Raw genomic sequence first — 19,383 nt, forward strand, 5'->3', positions numbered from 1 at the left:
CGTCTGTGGTTCTGAACCCTCCTGTGGAACGTCTGTGGTTCTGAACCCTCCTGTGGAACGTCTGTGGTTCTGAAACCTCCTGTAGAACATCTGCGGTTCCACATAGAACCACGTAGACCAGCAACTCACTTCTCGGGGAACTCGATGTCGTCGATGGTGTCGGGCAGCGGAACTCCTCGGGTTTCGGGGAGCATCAGAACCAGACCGCCGGCTACGAACGCCAGAGACCCTGAGGAGCAGAACCAGAACCAGAACCAGAACTGAGACCCGGGTCTGGATCCAGACGGGTTCTCTTCACAAGCCATTCGTCAGATTCTCACCGAAGATGATGAGAGGAAGTTCCAGCCAAATGACGGCGAGTCGGTAGAGAAGGAACGGCGCCACGATGCCGCCGACGTCACACAGTGTGGAACACACCGAGACGCCCAGGTTCCTACAACACAACAACAACAACAACGTCACACAGTGTGGAACACACCGAGACGCCCAGGTTCCTACAACACAACAACAACAACAACGTCACACAGTGTGGAACACACCGAGACGCCCAGGTTCCTACAACACAACAACAACAACAACGTCACACAGTGTGGAACACACCGAGACGCCCAGGTTCCTACAACACAACAACAACAACAACGTCACACAGTGTGGAACACACCGAGACGCCCAGGTTCCTACAACACAACAACAACAACAACGTCACACAGTGTGGAACACACCGAGACGCCCAGGTTCCTACAACACAACAACAACAACAACGTCACACAGTGTGGAACACACCGAGACGCCCAGGTTCCTACAACACAACAACAACAACAAACAACGTCACCACAGTGTGGAACACACCGAGACGCCCAGGTTCCTACAACAACAACAACAACAACGTCACACAGTGTGGATCACACACCGAGACGCCCAGGTTCCTACAACACAACAACAACAACAACGTCACACAGTGTGGAACACACCGAGACGCCCAGGTTCTACAACACAACAACAACAACAACGTCACACAGTGTGGAACACACCGAGACGCCCAGGTTCCTACAACACAACAACAACAACAACGTCACACAGTGTGGAACACACCGAGACGCCCAGGTTCCTATAACAAACAACAACAACAACAACGTCACACAGTGTGGAACACACCGAGACGCCCAGGTTCCTACAACACAACAACAACGTCACACAGTGTGGAACACACCGAGATGCCCAGGTTACTGTAGCACAACAACAACAACATCACAACAAAGTCACAACAACAACAGCGTCAAAACAACAACAGCATCACAACAACGTCACAAAAACAACATCACAACAACGTCACAACAACATCACAACAACGTCACAAAAACAACATCACAACAACATCACAACAACAACAAGGTCACAACAATGTCACAACAACAACATCACAACAACAATAATGTCACGACAACGTCACAACAACAATAACGTCACAACAACAGCGCCACAACAACAACAACGTAACGACAACGTCACAAAAACAACAGCTTCACAACAATGTCTGAACAACAATGTCACAACAACGTCCGAACAACAACGTCACAATAACGTCAGAACATCACAACAACAACAACGTAACAACAATGTCATAACATCATCAACAACAACAACAACGTCACAGCATGGAGCAGAGACGCCCAGGTTCTCGCAAAACATCACAACAACAACAACGTCACAACAACATTACAACAACAACAGCATCACAACAACAACAGCATCACAACAACATCACAACATCATCACAACAACAACAGCGTCACAACAACAACAACAATGTCACAGCAACAATAACGTCACTACAACAATAATGTCACGACAACAATAATGTCACGACAACTTCACAACAACAATAACGTCACAACAACAATAACATCCCAACAACAACGTCACAACAATAACAACAACAACAACAGCATCACAACAACGTCACACAGTCTGGAATACACCAGGTTTCTGCAACACAAGGTTGTTGTGAAAACAACAGCATGTGACGGTGTAGCGACCTGACGAAGGTGGGGTAGAGCTCCGTGTTGACGAACACCACCATCTCGAAGGCCATGGTGATCCCCAGACGTCCGATACAGGCCACCACCGTCTTGAGCCAGAAGAGACCTGCAGGGACAAGGCAGAGTCACTACACCCTCAACGAGTCACTACACCCTCAACGAGTCACTACACTCTCAACGAGTCACTACACCCTCAATGAGTCACTACACTCTCAACGAGTCACTACACCCTCAATGAGTCACTACACTCTCAACGAGTCAAAACACCCTCAACGAGTCAAAACACCCTCAACGAGTCACTACACCCTCAGCAACGAGTCACTACACCCTCAGCAACGAGTCACTACACCCTCAATGAGTCACTACACCCTCAACGAGTCAAAACACCCTCAACGAGTCACTACACCCTCAACGAGTCAAAACACCCTCAACGAGTCACTACACCTCAACAAGTCAATACACCCTCAACGAGTCACTACACCCTCAACGAGTCAAAACACCCTCAACGAGTCACTACACCCTCAACGAGTCAAAACACCCTCAACAAGTCAATACACCCTCAATGAGTCAAAACACCCTCAACGAGTCACTACACCCTCAATGAGTCACTACACCCTCAACGAGTCAAAACACCCTCAACGAGTCACTACAACCCTCAGCAACGAGTCACTACACCCTCAGCAACGAGTCACTACACCCTCAATGAGTCACTACACCCTCAACGAGTCAAAACACCCTCAACGAGTCACTACACCCTCAACGAGTCAAAACACCCTCAACGAGTCACTACACCCTCAACAAGTCAATACACCCTCAACGAGTCACTACACCCTCAACGAGTCAAAACACCCTCAACGAGTCACTACACCCTCAACGAGTCAAAACACCCTCAACAAGTCAATACACCCTCAACGAGTCAAAACACCCTCAACGAGTCACTACACCCTCAATGAGTCACTACACCCTCAACGAGTCAAAACACCCTCAACGAGTCACTACACCCTCAGCAACGAGTCACTACACCCTCAGCAACGAGTCACTACACCCTCAATGAGTCACTACACCCTCAACGAGTCAAAACACCCTCAACGAGTCACTACACCCTCAACGAGTCAAAACACCCTCAACGAGTCACTACACCCTCAACAAGTCAATACACCCTCAACGAGTCACTACACCCTCAACGAGTCAAAACACCCTCAACGAGTCACTACAACCCTCAACGAGTCAAAACACCCTCAACAAGTCAATACACCCTCAACGAGTCAAAACACCCTCAACGAAGTCACTACACCCTCAATGAGTCACTACACCCTCAACGAGTCAAAACACCCTCAACGAGTCACTACACCCTCAGCAACGAGTCACTACACCCTCAGCAACGAGTCACTACACCCTCAATGAGTCACTACACCCTCAACGAGTCAAAACACCCTCAACGAGTCACTACACCCTCAACGAGTCAAAACACCCTCAACGAGTCACTACACCCTCAACAAGTCAATACACCCTCAACGAGTCACTACACCCTCAACGAGTCAAAACACCCTCAACGAGTCACTACACCCTCAACGAGTCAAAACACCCTCAACAAGTCAATACACCCTCAACGAGTCAAAACACCCTCAACGAGTCACTACACCCTCAATGAGTCACTACACCCTCAACGAGTCAAAACACCCTCAACGAGTCACTACACCCTCAGCAACGAGTCACTACACCCTCAGCAACGAGTCACTACACCCTCAATGAGTCACTACACCCTCAACGAGTCAAAACACCCTCAACGAGTCACTACACCCTCAGCAACGAGTCACTGAGAGAACAGTTTTGGAAGGTAAACATTCAAAGTCTGTTCTGAGTCTTGAGTTATTCTTCCCCCAGTCGTCCCCCAGTCGTCCTCCAGTCGTCCTCCAGTCTTCCTCCAGTCGTCCCCCACTGGTCCCCCACTGGTCCCCCAGTCGTCCTCCAGTCTTCCTCCAGTCGTCCTCCAGTCGTCCCCCACTGGTCCCCCAGTCGTCCCCCAGTCTTCCACCAGTCGTCCCCCAGTCGTCCCCCACTGGTCCCCCAGCCGTCCCCCACTGGTCCCCCAGCCATCCCCCAGTCGTCCCCCACTGGTCCCCCAGTCGTCCCCCACTGGTCCTGAGTCCGTCCCGGTGAGACTCACTGTCGGGGATGAAGGCGGTGACGAAGCAGGACGTCCCGGCCACCATGTTGGCGGCGGCGAAGGGGAGGCGGCGTCCGATCCTGTCGATGGTGAAGAGGATGAGGAAGGCGGCGGGAAACTCCACCAGGCCGGAGATCAGGAAGTCCACGTAGACGTTTCCTCCCAGGATGCCCAGTCTCATGATGAGACCCTGGTACACCACGGCGCTGGTGAACCTGCGGAACACACGGTACGGTTCCAAACGTTCTCCTGGAGGTTCTACACGTTCTGCCTCGGTTCTTCAACTCACAGACCAGAACATTTCATCTGGATGAAAGGAACAGCGGTAAACTGGCTTCAATGGGATTGACTTGACTTGGTGCTTTTATTTTGACAGTCACCGTAATAACAATTCAATGTGGTGCTTTTATTTTGACAATCACCATAATACGTGTCAGAGTTCTAGAATTTCTCCAGATGTGTCGTTTCTGCGACCTTGAAGAAGGTCAACCCGCGATGGAACGCCTACCGTTAGCTTTAGCCGTTAGCTTTAGCCATTAGCCGTTAGCTTTAGCCGTTAGCCGGCAGCGCTGTTGGTGTTTTGGTTTTTTTTTGTTAATTTGGTTTGTTTTCGCTTCAACTGGAGGAACTTTGTTCTTATTTGTCTTCGTTTCTGTCGCGTTTGTTCTTTGTCTCGTCTTGGGAGGTTCTGGTCCTGGTCTTGACCCGGTCTCGGGCCAGGTGGTCTAAGAACCCCGCCCCTACAGGACGTTCTGCGGATGGAGGACGCGGTTCTCCAGTAGAACACTCACCAGTTGAAGCTGAGGATGAAGGTGTGCTTCCTCATGTTGGGGGTTCTGATCAGGTCCATGAAGGAGGCGGTGGTGGAGACCACGTTCTCGTCCGTCAGGTTCTGGAACGGCGGCTCCGGGTCAGAACACCAAAAAAAAGCGGCTAAAGGTTCTGCGCTGCGTCGGAACCGACGGGTACCTCGATGTTCTTGGACAGGGTCCTGTTGTTCTCCTTGGCCATGGCCTGGGTGATCTTCACGGCCTGGGCCTTCTTGTTCTGGGACAGGAGCCACCGGGGCGACTCCGGAATGAACCTGGACCCGCCGGGGGAACCCACAGTTAGAACGTTCTCCGCCCTCGGGCCCGGAGAACGGTCGGCCGGGTTCTGCTCACCAGTAGTAGGACAGGAAGAGGATGTAGGGAACCGTGATGGCCACCTGCAGCCAGCGCCAGTCGGTGATGAAGTAGGCCAGCAGGGGGAGCAGGAGGATCCCTACGCTGAAGAACATCTGGTAGAGAACCCCGACCGTACGGCGGTACTCCACCCCCACGATCTCCGTGACTGACACACAGGGCAAACTCATCAACCACCTCAACATGCTCTATAATCTGGATTAGAGGAAGATGCTCTATAATCTGGATTAGAGGAAGATGCTCTATAATCTGGTTTAGAGGAGGAAGATGCTCTATAATCTGGTGTTAGAGGAGGAAGATGCTCTATAATCTGGATTAGAGGAGGAAGATACTCTATAATGTGGTGTTAGAGGAGGAAGATACTCTATAATGTGGTGTTAGAGGAGGAAGATGCTCTATAATCTGGTTTAGAGGAGGAAGATGCTCTATAATCTGGATTAGAGGAGGAAGATACTCTATAATCTGGATTAGAGGAGGAAGATGCTCTATAATCTGGTTTAGAGGAGGAAGATGCTCTATAATCTGGTTTAGAGGAGGAAGATGCTCTATAATCTGGTTTAGAGGAGGAAGATGCTCTATAATCTGGATTAGAGGAGGAAGATGCTCTATAATGTGGTGTTAGAGGAGGAAGATGCTCTATAATCTGGTTTAGAGGAGGAAGATGCTCTATAATCTGGATTAGAGGAGGAAGATACTCTATAATCTGGATTAGAGGAGGAAGATGCTCTATAATCTGGTGTTAGAGGAGGAAGATGCTCTATAATCTGGATTAGAGGAGGAAGATGCTCTATAATCTGGTGTTAGAGGAGGAAGATGCTCTATAATCTGGTGTTAGAGGAGGAAGATGCTCTATAATCTGGATTAGAGGAGGAAGATGCTCTATAATCTGGTGTTAGAGGAGGAAGATGCTCTATAATCTGGATTAGAGGAGGAAGATGCTCTATAATCTGGTGTTAGAGGAGGAAGATGCTCTATAATCTGGTGTTAGAGGAGGAAGATGCTCTATAATCTGGATTAGAGGAGGAAGATGCTCTATAATCTGGTGTTAGAGGAGGAAGATGCTCTATAATCTGGATTAGAGGAGGAAGATGCTCTATAATCTGGATTAGAGGAGGAAGATGCTCTATAATCTGGTGTTAGAGGAGGAAGATGCTCTATAATCTGGTTTAGAGGAGGAAGATGCTCTATAATCTGGTGTTAGAGGGGGGAGATGCTCTATAATCTGGATTAGAGGAGGAAGATGCTCTATAATCTGGATTAGAGGAGGACGATGCTCTATAATCTGGATTAGAGGAGGAAGATGCTCTATAATCTGGTTTAGAGGAGGAAGATGCTCTATAATGTGGTGTTAGAGGAGGAAGATGCTCTATAATCTGGATTAGAGGAGGAAGATACTCTATAATGTGGTGTTAGAGGAGGAAGATACTCTATAATGTGGTGTTAGAGGAGGAAGATGCTCTATAATCTGGTTTAGAGGAGGAAGATGCTCTATAATCTGGATTAGAGGAGGAAGATACTCTATAATCTGGATTAGAGGAGGAAGATGCTCTATAATCTGGTTTAGAGGAGGAAGATGCTCTATAATCTGGTTTAGAGGAGGAAGATGCTCTATAATCTGGATTAGAGGAGGAAGATGCTCTATAATGTGGTGTTAGAGGAGGAAGATGCTCTATAATCTGGTTTAGAGGAGGAAGATGCTCTATAATCTGGATTAGAGGAGGAAGATACTCTATAATCTGGATTAGAGGAGGAAGATGTTCTATAATCTGGTGTTAGAGGAGGAAGATGCTCTATAATCTGGATTAGAGGAGGAAGATGCTCTATAATCTGGTGTTAGAGGAGGAAGATGCTCTATAATCTGGTGTTAGAGGAGGAAGATGCTCTATAATCTGGATTAGAGGAGGAATATGCTCTATAATCTGGTGTTAGAGGAGGAAGATGCTCTATAATCTGGATTAGAGGAGGAAGATGCTCTATAATCTGGTGTTAGAGGAGGAAGATGCTCTATAATCTGGTGTTAGAGGAGGAAGATGCTCTATAATCTGGATTATAGGAGGAAGATGCTCTATAATCTGGTGTTAGAGGAGGAAGATGCTCTATAATCTGGATTAGAGGCGGAAGATGCTCTATAATCTGGATTAGAGGAGGAAGATGCTCTATAATCTGGTGTTAGAGGAGGAAGATGCTCTATAATCTGGATTAGAGGAGGACGATGCTCTATAATCTGGATTAGAGGAGGAAGATGCTCTATAATCTGGTGTTAGAGGAGGAAGATGTTCTATAATCTGGATTAGAGGAGGAAGATGCTCTATAATCTGGTGTTAGAGGAGGAAGATGCTCTATAATCTGGATTAGAGGAGGAAGATGCTCTATAATCTGGATTAGAGGAGGAAGATGCTCTATAATCTGGTGTTAGAGGAGGAAGATGCTCTATAATCTGGATTAGAGGAGGACGATGCTCTATAATCTGGATTAGAGGAGGAAGATGCTCTATAATCTGGTGTTAGAGGAGGAAGATGTTCTATAATCTGGATTAGAGGAGGAAGATGCTCTATAATCTGGATTAGAGGAGGAAGATGCTCTATAATCTGGTGTTAGAGGAGGAAGATGCTCTATAATCTGGATTAGAGGAGGACGATGCTCTATAATCTGGATTAGAGGAGGAAGATGCTCTATAATCTGGTGTTAGAGGAGGAAGATGCTCTATAATCTGGATTAGAGGAGGAAGATGCTCTATAATCTGGATTAGAGGAGGAAGATGCTCTATAATCTGGATTAGAGGAGGAAGATGCTCTATAATCTGGTGTTAGAGACAACAGAGTTTAGAAAAGTGCAACATGCTAAAGCTAGCAGCAGGTTTCTTTCCACACAGATTAGCTTTAGCATTGAGATTAGCATTAGCATTAGCTCACTCAGCACGTATCCGACCACCCAGCCTCCTTTGACCCCGAAGCCGAAGAGGGTCCTGAAGACCAGCAGGGAGGTGTAGTCGGGGGCCACGGCCACCAGGACCCCCGTCAGCCCGTTCATCACGTTGGACATCAGGAAGCTCAACTTCCTGCCGAACCTGAAGGAACCACGGAACCTTTACTGCCGGTGGAACCCAATGAGGAAACAAGCCCGGAACTCAACGCAGAAGCCAACACGGAATCCAACGAGGAACCAAATGTGGAACCCCATGAGGTCCCCAACAGAGAACTCAACGAGGAACCAGATGTGGAACCCGATGAGGTCCCCAACAGAGAACTCAACGAGGAACCAGATGTGGAACCCGATGAGGTCCCCAACAGAGAACTCAACGAGGAACCAAATGTGGAACCCGATGAGGTCCCCAACAGAGAACTCAACGAGGAACCAAATGTGGAACCCGATGAGGTCCCCCACAGAGAACTCAATGAGGAACCAGATGTGGAACCCCATGAGGTCCCCAACAGAGAACTCAACGAGGAACCAGATGTGGAACCCCATGAGGTCCCCAACAGAGAACTCAACGAGGAACCAGATGTGGAACCCCATGAGGTCCCCAACAGAGAACTCAACGAGGAACCAGATGTGGAACCCCATGAGGTCCCCAACAGAGAACTCAACAAGGAACCAAATGTGGAACCAAATGTAGAACCCCATGAGGTCCCCGACAGAGAACTCAACGAGGAACCAAATGTGGAACCAAATGTGGAACCCCATGAGGTCCCTGACAGAGAACTCAACGAGGAACCAAATGTGGAACCAAATGTGGAACCCCATGAGGTCCCTGACAGAGAACTCAACGAGGAACCAAATGTACAGCCCAATGTGGGACCCAATGAGGAGCCACATGTGGATCCCGACGCAGAACCGGACGAGGAATTGAAATCTAACAAAGACGTGGAACCGAAGCTGCAGCCAGTGAGGTTCTCACCTGTCGGCCAGGTAGCCCGTGGCGATGCTCCCCACCAGGAACCCAATGTTCAGGGTGGCCTGGTACATGTCCACCAGCCAGGACCTGGAACACACCAGGTCGAACTGCCGGCAGAACCACAGTCAGAACCGTAGTGGAGCAACAGAACTTCAGAGCATCAGTCACACTAGAACCTCAGTCAGGCTAGAACATCTGTCTAGAACCTCAATCACACTAGAACCTCAGTCAGACTAGAACCTCAGTCACACTAGAACCTGTCTAGAACCTAAGTCACACTAGAACCTGTCTAGAACCTCAGTTAGACTAGAACCTCAGCCTAGAACTTCAGTCACATTAGAACCTCAGTCTAGAACCTGTCACACTAGAACCTCAGTCTAGAACCTCAGTCACATTAGAACCTCAGTCGGATGAGAACCTCAGTCACACTAGAACCTCAGTCAGATGAGAACCTCAGTTAAGAACCTCAGTCACAGGAGAACATCAGTGGAGAACCTCAATCAGACTAGAACCTTAGTTGGACTAGAACCTCAGACTAGAAACTCAGTCACACTAGAACCTCAGTCTAGAATCTCAGTCACACTAGAACCTCCATCGAGAACCTTAGTTAGACTAGAACCTTAGTTGGACTAGAACCTCACACTAGAAACTCAGTCACACTAGAACCTCAGTCGGATGAGAACCTCAGTTAAGAACTTCAAGTGGGCTTGAACCTCAGTCACAGGAGAACATCAGTGGAGAATCTCAATCAGACTAGAACCTTAGTCTGACTAGAACCTCAGTCGGATGAGAACCTCAGTCACAGGAGAACATCAGTGGACCTGGACTGAACCCCCCCCCCTCACCTCGGTGACGAAGGACCGGCGTCCCGGGTAGTCGTAGTCCCAGCCCTCGGTGCAGCCGGCGGTGGGGGTCGTGGCGGGGTCCAGGTCCAGGACCAGGTCCCGGGGGTCGCAGGTGGTCCCGGTGCGGTTCCAGTCCACGTCGTAGCGCCGGCAGGCGCTGGGCCGCGCCGTCCCGCCCGACACGTTGACGGCGGGCAGCGTGAGGCGCCGGCCGTCCTCCGGGCTCCAGCCGCACTGCGCCGCGCGCCGCGCCGCCGGGGCGTCGCGGCAGCGGTGCGGCGGCGTGAAGCCCTGGAACACGATCCCCACGTAGACCCCCGCCCACGGCATGGACACGAGACAGAACAGGGCGAAGATGCGCTTCTGGCAGCGGCCGAACTTCCCCGCCTCGTCCAGCACGGCGTCGAACGAGGTCATGGTGGACGAGTGTCCCTCCACACAGCTGCTCCGGCTTTTAACCGCCCGGCGGAGGGCAAAGGTCACTGTCCCCCCCCCCCCTCCCCTCTCTCCCCCCCCGGGGGGCGGCCGAGCATGAAGACACGTTTGTTATCACTCGACACGCGTCAAGAGTCCTCCAGGAGGACGTTTGTCAATCAGTTAACATCTGCTGAGGATTCCTGGAACCAGTCAGGGACACGAGGCTGGGACAGTCAGAGACACGAGTCAGGGACAGTCAGAGACACAGACACGAGTCAGAGACAGTCAGAGACACAGACATGAGTCAGGGACAGTCAGAGACACAGACACGAGTCAGAGACACAGACACGAGGCTGGGATAGTCAGAGACAGAGACACGAGTCAGAGACAGTCAGAGACAGAGACACGAGGCTGGGACAGTCAGAGACACAGACACGAGTCAGAGACAGTCAGAGACACGAGTCAGGGACAGTCAGAGACACAGACACGAGTCAGGGACAGTCAGAGACACAGACACGAGGCTGGGACAGTCAGAGACACAGACACGAGTCAGAGACAGTCAGAGACACGAGTCAGGGACAGTCAGAGACATGAATCAGAGACACAATCGAATCAGAGACAAATCAGAGACATGACAGTGTGATTCTCGTCTCCGACTCCGACAGTCTGGAGTCAGGACGGGACGACTGACGGGACGACCGTCCTGACTGACGTCCGTCCTGACGGGACGACTGACGTCCGTCCTGACTGACGTCCGTCCTGACTGACGTCCGTCCTGACGGGACGACTGACGTCAGTCAGGACGGACGTCACTCATCCCGTCCTGACTGACGTCCGTCCTGACGGGACGACTGACGTCCGTCCTGACTGACGTCCGTCCTGACGGGACGACTGACGCCACAAGTTCCTGCAGAACAAAGTCCTTGTTTGTCAAACATTTCTTCCAGACAAACGTCAGATTTTCCAGAAACGTTTTCTTCATTTTCCACTTTGTGACGAAACGACGACAGAAAACGACAGAAAACAAAGTCATTTATTGAAAGAATCTGATATTTTACATCCTTCGTTTTTCTCTTAAATAGGAACAGAAGCAAAGACAAGAATCGGACCTTCAGAGACAGAGAGACGACGTCCGTCTCGTCGTAACGTCGTCGTCCACCAAAAGCAAAAGTCCCACGAAACAAAACAAACGAGTGCGAAAGAAAAGCTTGAGGACGGAACGAAGATCGTTCTCCAGGAAACAAAAATTAAATAAATTAAAGTGGAAAAAGCTCCCAATGGCAGGAAGCAGCCGTTTCCACGACGACGCTTCAAGTGAAAAACCATCCCAAAGTTTCCCGTTGCCGTGGAAACGACCAAAGACTCTCCGTCTCCAGGAAACGACTTCAGACCCAAACCCTCCGATAAAATACTGACGTCTCCACGCAAGTTTGTCCTTTTTGACGTAAAAAGGTTCAGAGACGTCCTGAAAGGAGGAGCTCCGGAGGGACAAACAGGAAGTGGAGGTGGAGCTCCGGAGGGACAAACAGGAAGTGGAGGTGGAGCTCCGGAGGGACAAACAGGAAGTGGAGGTGGAGCTCCGGAGGGACAAACAGGAAGTGGAGGTGGAGCTCCGGAGGGACAAACAGGAAGTGGAGGTGGAGCTCCGGAGGGACAAACAGGAAGTGGAGGTGGAGCTCCGGAGGGACAAACAGGAAGTGGAGCCGAAGACGGAAACTTTCCGCAAAAACAAACGGGAAAAAAAGAAAAAAAATGTCTTGGTACGTTTCAGAAAATCTGCAGGACGACCGGCGAAGGTTTAGCTTGCGTTAGCTAGCCACGTGGGCGAGGCTAATGCTAAGCTACGTTTCACAACAGGCTCTAAACTGGTTTCAAACTGATTTCAGACATGCTTTAAAACTGGTTTTAGACCTAGTTCGAAACCAGGTTTCTGACCTGACTTAAAACCGGTTTCAGACCTGGTTTTAAACTGGTTTTAGACCTGGTTTCAAACCGGTTTCAGACCTGTAAAGGAGGACAATGTGGACATTTGGATGCTGTATGAAAACCACACACAGGAAACACAGACTTTCTACAATGACGGCGGGGTGAGAAAGTAATCCGGATACTCTGGTGTGTGTGTGTGTGTGTGTGTGTGTGAGACCTGGACCCGGGACGGGGGCGGGGTCTGGAGAATCCTCGGAGGCCCAGGAAAGGGTTTCAGCGGCGAGCGCAGAGCAGGACCGTTTGTTCAGCTGCTCGCCGCCGGCGCCGCAAAACAAAACAACCACAACAAAAAAAAAACAACTGCAGCTGAAATTCCACACAGACGGAGACAAAGCTGGAGCCAATCAGGGCCGTCCAGGGTCCAGGCAGCCAATCAGGGGCCGTCCAGGGTCCAGGCAGCCAATCGGGGGCCGTCCAGGGTCCAGGCAGCCAATCAGGGCCGTCCAGGGTCCAGGCAGCCAATCAGGGGCCGTCCAGGGTCCAGGCAGCCAATCAGGGGCCGTCCAGGGTCCAGGCAGCCAATCGGGGCCGTCCAGGGTCCAGGCAGCCAATCGGGGGCCGTCCAGGGTCCAGGCAGCCAATCAGGGCCGTCCAGGGTCCAGGCAGCCAATCGGGGGCCGTCCAGGGTCCAGGCAGCCAATTGGGGCCGTCCAGGGTCCAGGCAGCCAATCGGGGGCCGTTCAGGCTCCAAACCCGAAGTCTGGACTGAAACCGGATCCAGAACGACCTTCGATCCGTTTCTACCAAAGAATCTCCAAAACGCCACAAGGCGCCGTTTCCATGACAACGCTTCAAGTTTAAAGCTTCGTTGTTTTAGTATGGCATATTCCCCGTTTCCATGGAGACGGAGTCAGAGTGTTCCCGGGAGGTATGGCTTTCCGTGGAGCTCGAATGTTTTCAAAAAGTTGCGTTTTCCCCGTTTCCACGGCGACGGAGCAGGAGCCTGTTTTCACTTGGAGTCGTTGCCATAGAAACAGACCCCGACGCGGAGCAGGTCCTGGATGGGTCGCGAGACCCGGACGTCCCCAGGTCGAAGCTGGAGGCTCATTGGCCGCTGCAGCTGTCAATCACGTTTGGCTCCGCCCACAGGAAGTCAAGATCATCAATATAAACAGTTTCATCAACTTTTAAAGGAAAATCACATTCATGTCGACTTTTTTTTTTTTGTCCGCCTGAAGTTTGTACGAAGTTTGTATGGAAATCGTACAAAGTTCGTACAAAGTTCGTACAAAGTTCGTACGATTTCCAGCAGAGAGAACACTTTAATCTGAAGGCCAATGCCTGCGTTTGGCTTGATCTGGTTCCAGACCCGGTTTAGATCTAGTTTCAGACCCGGTTTAGATCTAGTTCCAGACCCGGTTTAGATCTAGCTCCAGACCCGGTTTAGATCTGGTTTCAGACCCGGTTTAGATCTAGTTTCAGACCCGGTTTAGATCTAGCTCCAGACCCGGTTTAGATCTGGTTTCAGACCCGGTTTAGAGCCGGTCTGAGGTTTTGAGGGACACTGTGTGAACGTCTCCTGCGTCCAGAACCTGCAGTCCGGGGGTTCTGGGGCTGGGGGGTTCTGGGGCTGGGGGGTTCTGGGGCTGGGGGGTCGGTCTCGAGGGTTCTGCAGAACTTCGGGGTTCAAACTTTCACCTTCAGCTGGTTTTTTATTGTAAATTAAGTTTTGGATTGTTTGACGAGTTCGGAGGAATTTTCACCCAAAACCCGTCGGAGCAGATTTAGTGGACCGGATCAGAACCGGATCAGGACCGGATCAGGACCGGGTCCCGGCGGTCCGGCGGCGGATCCAGAAGGACACGGTGATGAATCACACCCGCAGCAGGTCCTCGTCGCTGTCGTCCTCGTCGCGGCCGGCCGCCGTGCTGTCGCCATGGCGACGGTCGTCGGGACGAGGCCTCGTGGCCCCGGTCCTCCGGCGGCCCGGGTCGTCCAGCAGACCCACCAGGTCCTCGTCGCTCTCCTCCTGAGGACGAGCGGCGAGCGTCAGTCTGGAACCCAAAGACCACCGCGGCGGCGGCGGCGGCGCACTGACCTGCAGGAAGATGCTCTTGGTCGCCCCCGACGACTGCAGCACCCGGACCCCCGGGACGCTCAGCACCTCGTCCTCGCTGTCCTCGTCCTGCTCGTCCAGCGAGAACGAGCGCAGGCCGTCCGTGTTCACCGGCTTGGTGCGGATGTGGCCGTTGCCATGGTTACTCCGGCCCCGGCGGGAGGAGGAGGAGGTGGAGGAGGGGGCGGAGTCAACTCCAGTGGGAGGAGCTTCCAGCTCCTCCATCAGCCATTCCATCTCCTCCTCGCCGCCTTCGTCGTCCATGTTGACCTGAAACGTTCCAGCAGAACCGACACCGTGGGAACCCGTTTCCACGGCAACGCTGCACCGTTTTCTCTATCTGACGTCAACGTCTCTTAATGTCGTGCAGCTGTGAAGGCGACGATTCGGCATTAATGCAACAGTAGCGTGACATTAGCACGTCACGACGTTAACGTCACATTAGCATGTTAACACGTTAGCACGTCGCGACGTTAACGTCACGTTAGCATGTTAACACGTTAGCACGTCGCAACGTTAACGTCGCCTTAGCATGTTAACACGTTAGCACGTCGCGACGTTAACGTCACGTTAGCATGTTAACACGTTAGCATGTCGCGACGTTAACGTCACCTTAGCATGTTAACACGTTAGCACGTCGCGACGTTAACGTCACCTTAGCATGTTAACACGTTAGCACGTCGCGACGTTCACGTCACGTTAGGATGTTAACACGTTAGCACGTCGCGACGTTAACGTCACGTTAGCATGTTAACACGTTAGCACGTCGCGACGTTAACGTCACCTTAGCATGTTAACACGTTAGCACGTCGCGACGTTAACGTCACGTTAGGATGTTAACACGTTAGCACGTCGCGACGTTAACGTCACGTTAGCATGTTAACACGTTAGCACGTCGCGACGTTAACGTCACCTTAGCATGTTAACACGTTAGCACGTCGCGACGTTCACGTCACGTTAGGATGTTAACACGTTAGCACGTCGCGACGTTAACGTCACGTTAGCATGTTAACACGTTAGCACGTCGCGACGTTAACGTCACCTTAGCATGTTAACACGTTAGCACGTCGCGACGTTCACGTCACGTTAGGATGTTAACACGTTAGCACGTCGCGACGTTAACGTCACGTTAGCATGTTAACACGTTAGCACGTCGCGACGTTAACGTCACCTTAGCATGTTAACACGTTAGCACGTCGCGACGTTAACGTCACGTTAGGATGTTAACACGTTAGCACGTCGCGACGTTAACGTCATGTTAGCATGTTAACACGTTAGCACGTCGCGACGTTAACGTCACCTTAGCATGTTAACACGTTAGCACGTCGCGACGTTCACGTCACGTTAGGATGTTAACACGTTAGCACGTCGCGACGTTAACGTCACGTTAGCATGTTAACACGTTAGCACGTCGCGACGTTAACGTCACCTTAGCATGTTAACACATTAGCACGTCGCAACGTTAACGTCACGTTAGCATGTTAACACGTTAGTACGTCACGACGTTAAGGTCACGTTAGCATGTTAACACGTCGCGATGTTAACGTCACGTTAGCACTTCACAAATGCGTCAACGTCACGTTAGCACGTCACGACGACGTTAACACGTTACGTTAGCGCGTCACGTTAGCACGTCACAAACGTGTTAGTGTCACGTTAATGCGATGTCACGTTAACGTGACGTTAATACGACGTTAGCGTGACAGCGGCGGCCCCGTCGGACCCTGAAGAACCGGTTTCCCCCGACTCCTCCTGCCGGAGCCACACCCACCTTGGAGTACTTGTAGGACGCCTGGTTTCCACGGCGACAGCATCCGGCAACCTTCTGCAGGACCAGAGCCCTGCGGGGAGACGGTCCCGTCAGGACGGGGCTCTTAATGTGGCGAGGCGCCAGACGGGAAGCCGAGGCCTCACCTGCGCTCCCGCTTGTGGAGGAGGAGTCCCAGGAGGACCAGGGACACGCCCCCCAGCAGCAGGACCAGCAGCGGCGCCGCCGCCGCGCGGCTCCGTCCCCCCGGGGACGGGGACCCGCCGTCCTCCTCGTCCGTCTGCGTGTCCACCGTTCTGCAACAGACCACAGACGCTTGAGGACACGTCCACGATCTGGAGAACCAACTGGATTTGATCCGGGTTCCGGACCCGGTCCAGACTCACATGAGGGCGCAGACGGCGTCCGTGTGCCACACGAACAGGTACTGACACCCGTCCGTCTCCCGCAGGAACTCGGGGATCCCCACGCCGGCCGCCGGGTCGCAGTGGAACGTGATGGTGGACGACACCGTCTGGTTCTGCTGCCGGCTGCACCGGGACTCCGACGGAACCAGGACGTCCAGGGTCGGTCCTGGAGACACCGGGGACCGGATCAGAGACACCGGGGACACCAGGGACCGGATCAGAGACACCACACTGTCCTCACGGAGGTCTGGACAAGACAGGAGCTCCACTGGCCCTCCTGGAGTGTGTACTATGTGCTACGTACTATGCAGTGTGTACTATGTGCTACGTACTATGCAGTGTGTACTATGTGCTACGTACTATGCAGTGTGTACTATGTCCTACATACTATGCAGTGTGTACTATGTCATACATACTATGCAGTGTGTACTATGTGCTACGTACTATGCAGTGTGTACTATGTGCTACGTACTATGCAGTGTGTACTATGTCCTACATACTATGCAGTGTGTACTATGTCCTACATACTATGCAGTGTGTACTATGTGCTACGTACTATGCAGTGTGTACTATGTGCTACGTACTATGCAGTGTCTACTATGTGCTACGTACTATGCAGTGTCTACTATGTGCTATGCAGTGTGTACTATGTCCTACATACTATGCAGTGTGTACTATGTCCTACATACTATGCAGTGTGTACTATGTGCTACGTACTATGCAGTGTGTACTATGTGCTACGTACTATGCAGTGTGTACTATGTCCTACATACTATGCAGTGTGTACTATGTGCTACGTACTATGCAGTGTGTACTATGTGCTACGTACTATGCAGTGTGTACTATGTGCTACGTACTATGCAGTGTCTACTATGTGCTATGCAGTGTGTACTATGTCCTACATACTATGCAGTGTGTACTATGTCCTACATACTATGCAGTGTGTACTATGTGCTACGTACTATGCAGTGTGTACTATGTGCTACGTACTATGCAGTGTGTACTATGCAGTGTGTACTATGTGCTACGTACTATGCAGTGTCTACTATGTGCTATGCAGTGTGTACTATGTCCTACATACTATGCAGTGTGTACTATGTCCTACATACTATGCAGTGTGTACTATGTGCTATGTACTATGCAGTGTGTACTATGTGCTATGCAGTGTGTACTATGTGCTATGTACTATGCAGTGTGTACTATGTGCTATGTACTATGCAGTGTGTACTATGTGCTATGTACTATGCAGTGTGTACTATGTGCTACGTGCTATGCAGTGTGTACTATGCAGTGTGTACTATGTCCTACATACTATGCAGTGTGTACTATGTACTATGCAGTGTGTACTATGTGCTATGTACTATGCAGTGTGTACTATGTGCTATGCAGTGTGTACTATGTCCTACATACTATGCAGTGTGTACTATGTACTATGCAGTGTGTACTATGTGCTATGTACTATGCAGTGTGTACTATGTGCTATGCAGTGTGTACTATGTGCTATGTACTATGCAGTGTGTACTATGTGCTACGTGCTATGCAGTGTGTACTATGCAGTGTGTACTATGTCCTACATACTATGCAGTGTGTACTATGTACTATGCAGTGTGTACTATGTGCTATGTACTATGCAGTGTGTACTATGTGCTATGCAGTGTGTACTATGTGCTATGTACTATGCAGTGTGTACTATGTGCTATGTACTATGCAGTGTGTACTATGTGCTATGTACTATGCAGTGTGTACTATGTGCTACGTGCTATGCAGTGTGTACTATGCAGTGTGTACTATGTCCTACATACTATGCAGTGTGTACTATGTACTATGCAGTGTGTACTATGTGCTATGTACTATGCAGTGTGTACTATGTGCTATGCAGTGTGTACTATGTGCTATGTACTATGCAGTGTGTACTATGTGCTATGTACTATGCAGTGTGTACTATGTGCTACGTGCTATGCAGTGTGTACTATGCAGTGTGTACTATGTCCTACATACTATGCAGTGTGTACTATGTACTATGCAGTGTGTACTATGTGCTATGTACTATGCAGTGTGTACTATGTGCTATGCAGTGTGTACTATGTCCTACATACTATGCAGTGTGTACTATGTACTATGCAGTGTGTACTATGTGCTATGTACTATGCAGTGTGTACTATGTGCTACGTACTATGCAGTGTGTACTATGCAGTATGTACTATGTAGTGTGTACTATGCAGTGTGTACTATGCAGTGTGTACTATGTAGCGTGTACTATGCAGTATGCAGTGTGTACTATGCAGTATGCAGTGTGTACTATGCAGTGTGTACTATGTAGCGTGTACTATGCAGTGTGTACTATGCAGTGTGTACTATGTAGTATGCAGTGTGTACTATGCAGTGTGTACTATGCAGTGTGTACTATGCAGTGTGTACTATGTAGCGTGTACTATGCAGTATGCAGTGTGTACTATGTAGTATGCAGTGTGTACTATGCAGTGTGTACTATGCAGTGTGTACTATGTAGCGTGTACTATGCAGTATGCAGTGTGTACTATGCAGTATGCAGTGTGTACTATGTAGCGTGTACTATGCAGTATGCAGTGTGTACTATACAGTGTGTACTATGTAGCGTGT

The 19,383-nt window shown here is 50.4% G+C and overlaps 2 protein-coding genes across 2 annotated transcripts in view; both read right to left on the bottom strand.

Annotated features, from left to right (window-relative positions):
- Positions 1 to 125: 125 nt before the first annotated feature.
- On the bottom strand, positions 126 to 10,547 carry LOC308147973 (solute carrier family 22 member 2-like; the record flags this gene model as incomplete). Its single annotated transcript, XM_080521368.1, has 10 exons — positions 126 to 229; positions 321 to 433; positions 2,037 to 2,145; positions 4,207 to 4,421; positions 4,998 to 5,098; positions 5,176 to 5,290; positions 5,370 to 5,538; positions 8,303 to 8,457; positions 9,289 to 9,392; positions 10,131 to 10,547. 10 exons carry the CDS (start codon positions 10,545 to 10,547, stop codon positions 126 to 128), a joined length of 1,602 nt encoding a protein of 533 aa, XP_080377494.1.
- A 1,019-nt stretch (positions 10,548 to 11,566) lies between these two features.
- igf2r (insulin-like growth factor 2 receptor) overlaps positions 11,567 to 19,383 on the bottom strand; it is a 30,492-nt gene continuing 22,675 nt past the window's right edge. Inside the window, exons 47-51 of the mRNA XM_080521366.1 lie at positions 16,744 to 16,930; positions 16,504 to 16,653; positions 16,361 to 16,430; positions 14,572 to 14,859; positions 11,567 to 14,502 (exon numbers count right to left, since the gene is read on the bottom strand). Coding sequence (XP_080377492.1) covers positions 14,347 to 14,502; positions 14,572 to 14,859; positions 16,361 to 16,430; positions 16,504 to 16,653; positions 16,744 to 16,930 — 851 coding nt within the window. The 3' untranslated portion in view covers positions 11,567 to 14,346. The remainder of the gene's footprint in view (positions 14,503 to 14,571; positions 14,860 to 16,360; positions 16,431 to 16,503; positions 16,654 to 16,743; positions 16,931 to 19,383) is intronic.

This window comes from Blennius ocellaris, assembly GCF_963422515.1.
Source record: "Blennius ocellaris genome assembly, contig: SCAFFOLD_175, whole genome shotgun sequence".
NCBI lineage: Eukaryota > Metazoa > Chordata > Actinopteri > Blenniiformes > Blenniidae > Blennius > Blennius ocellaris.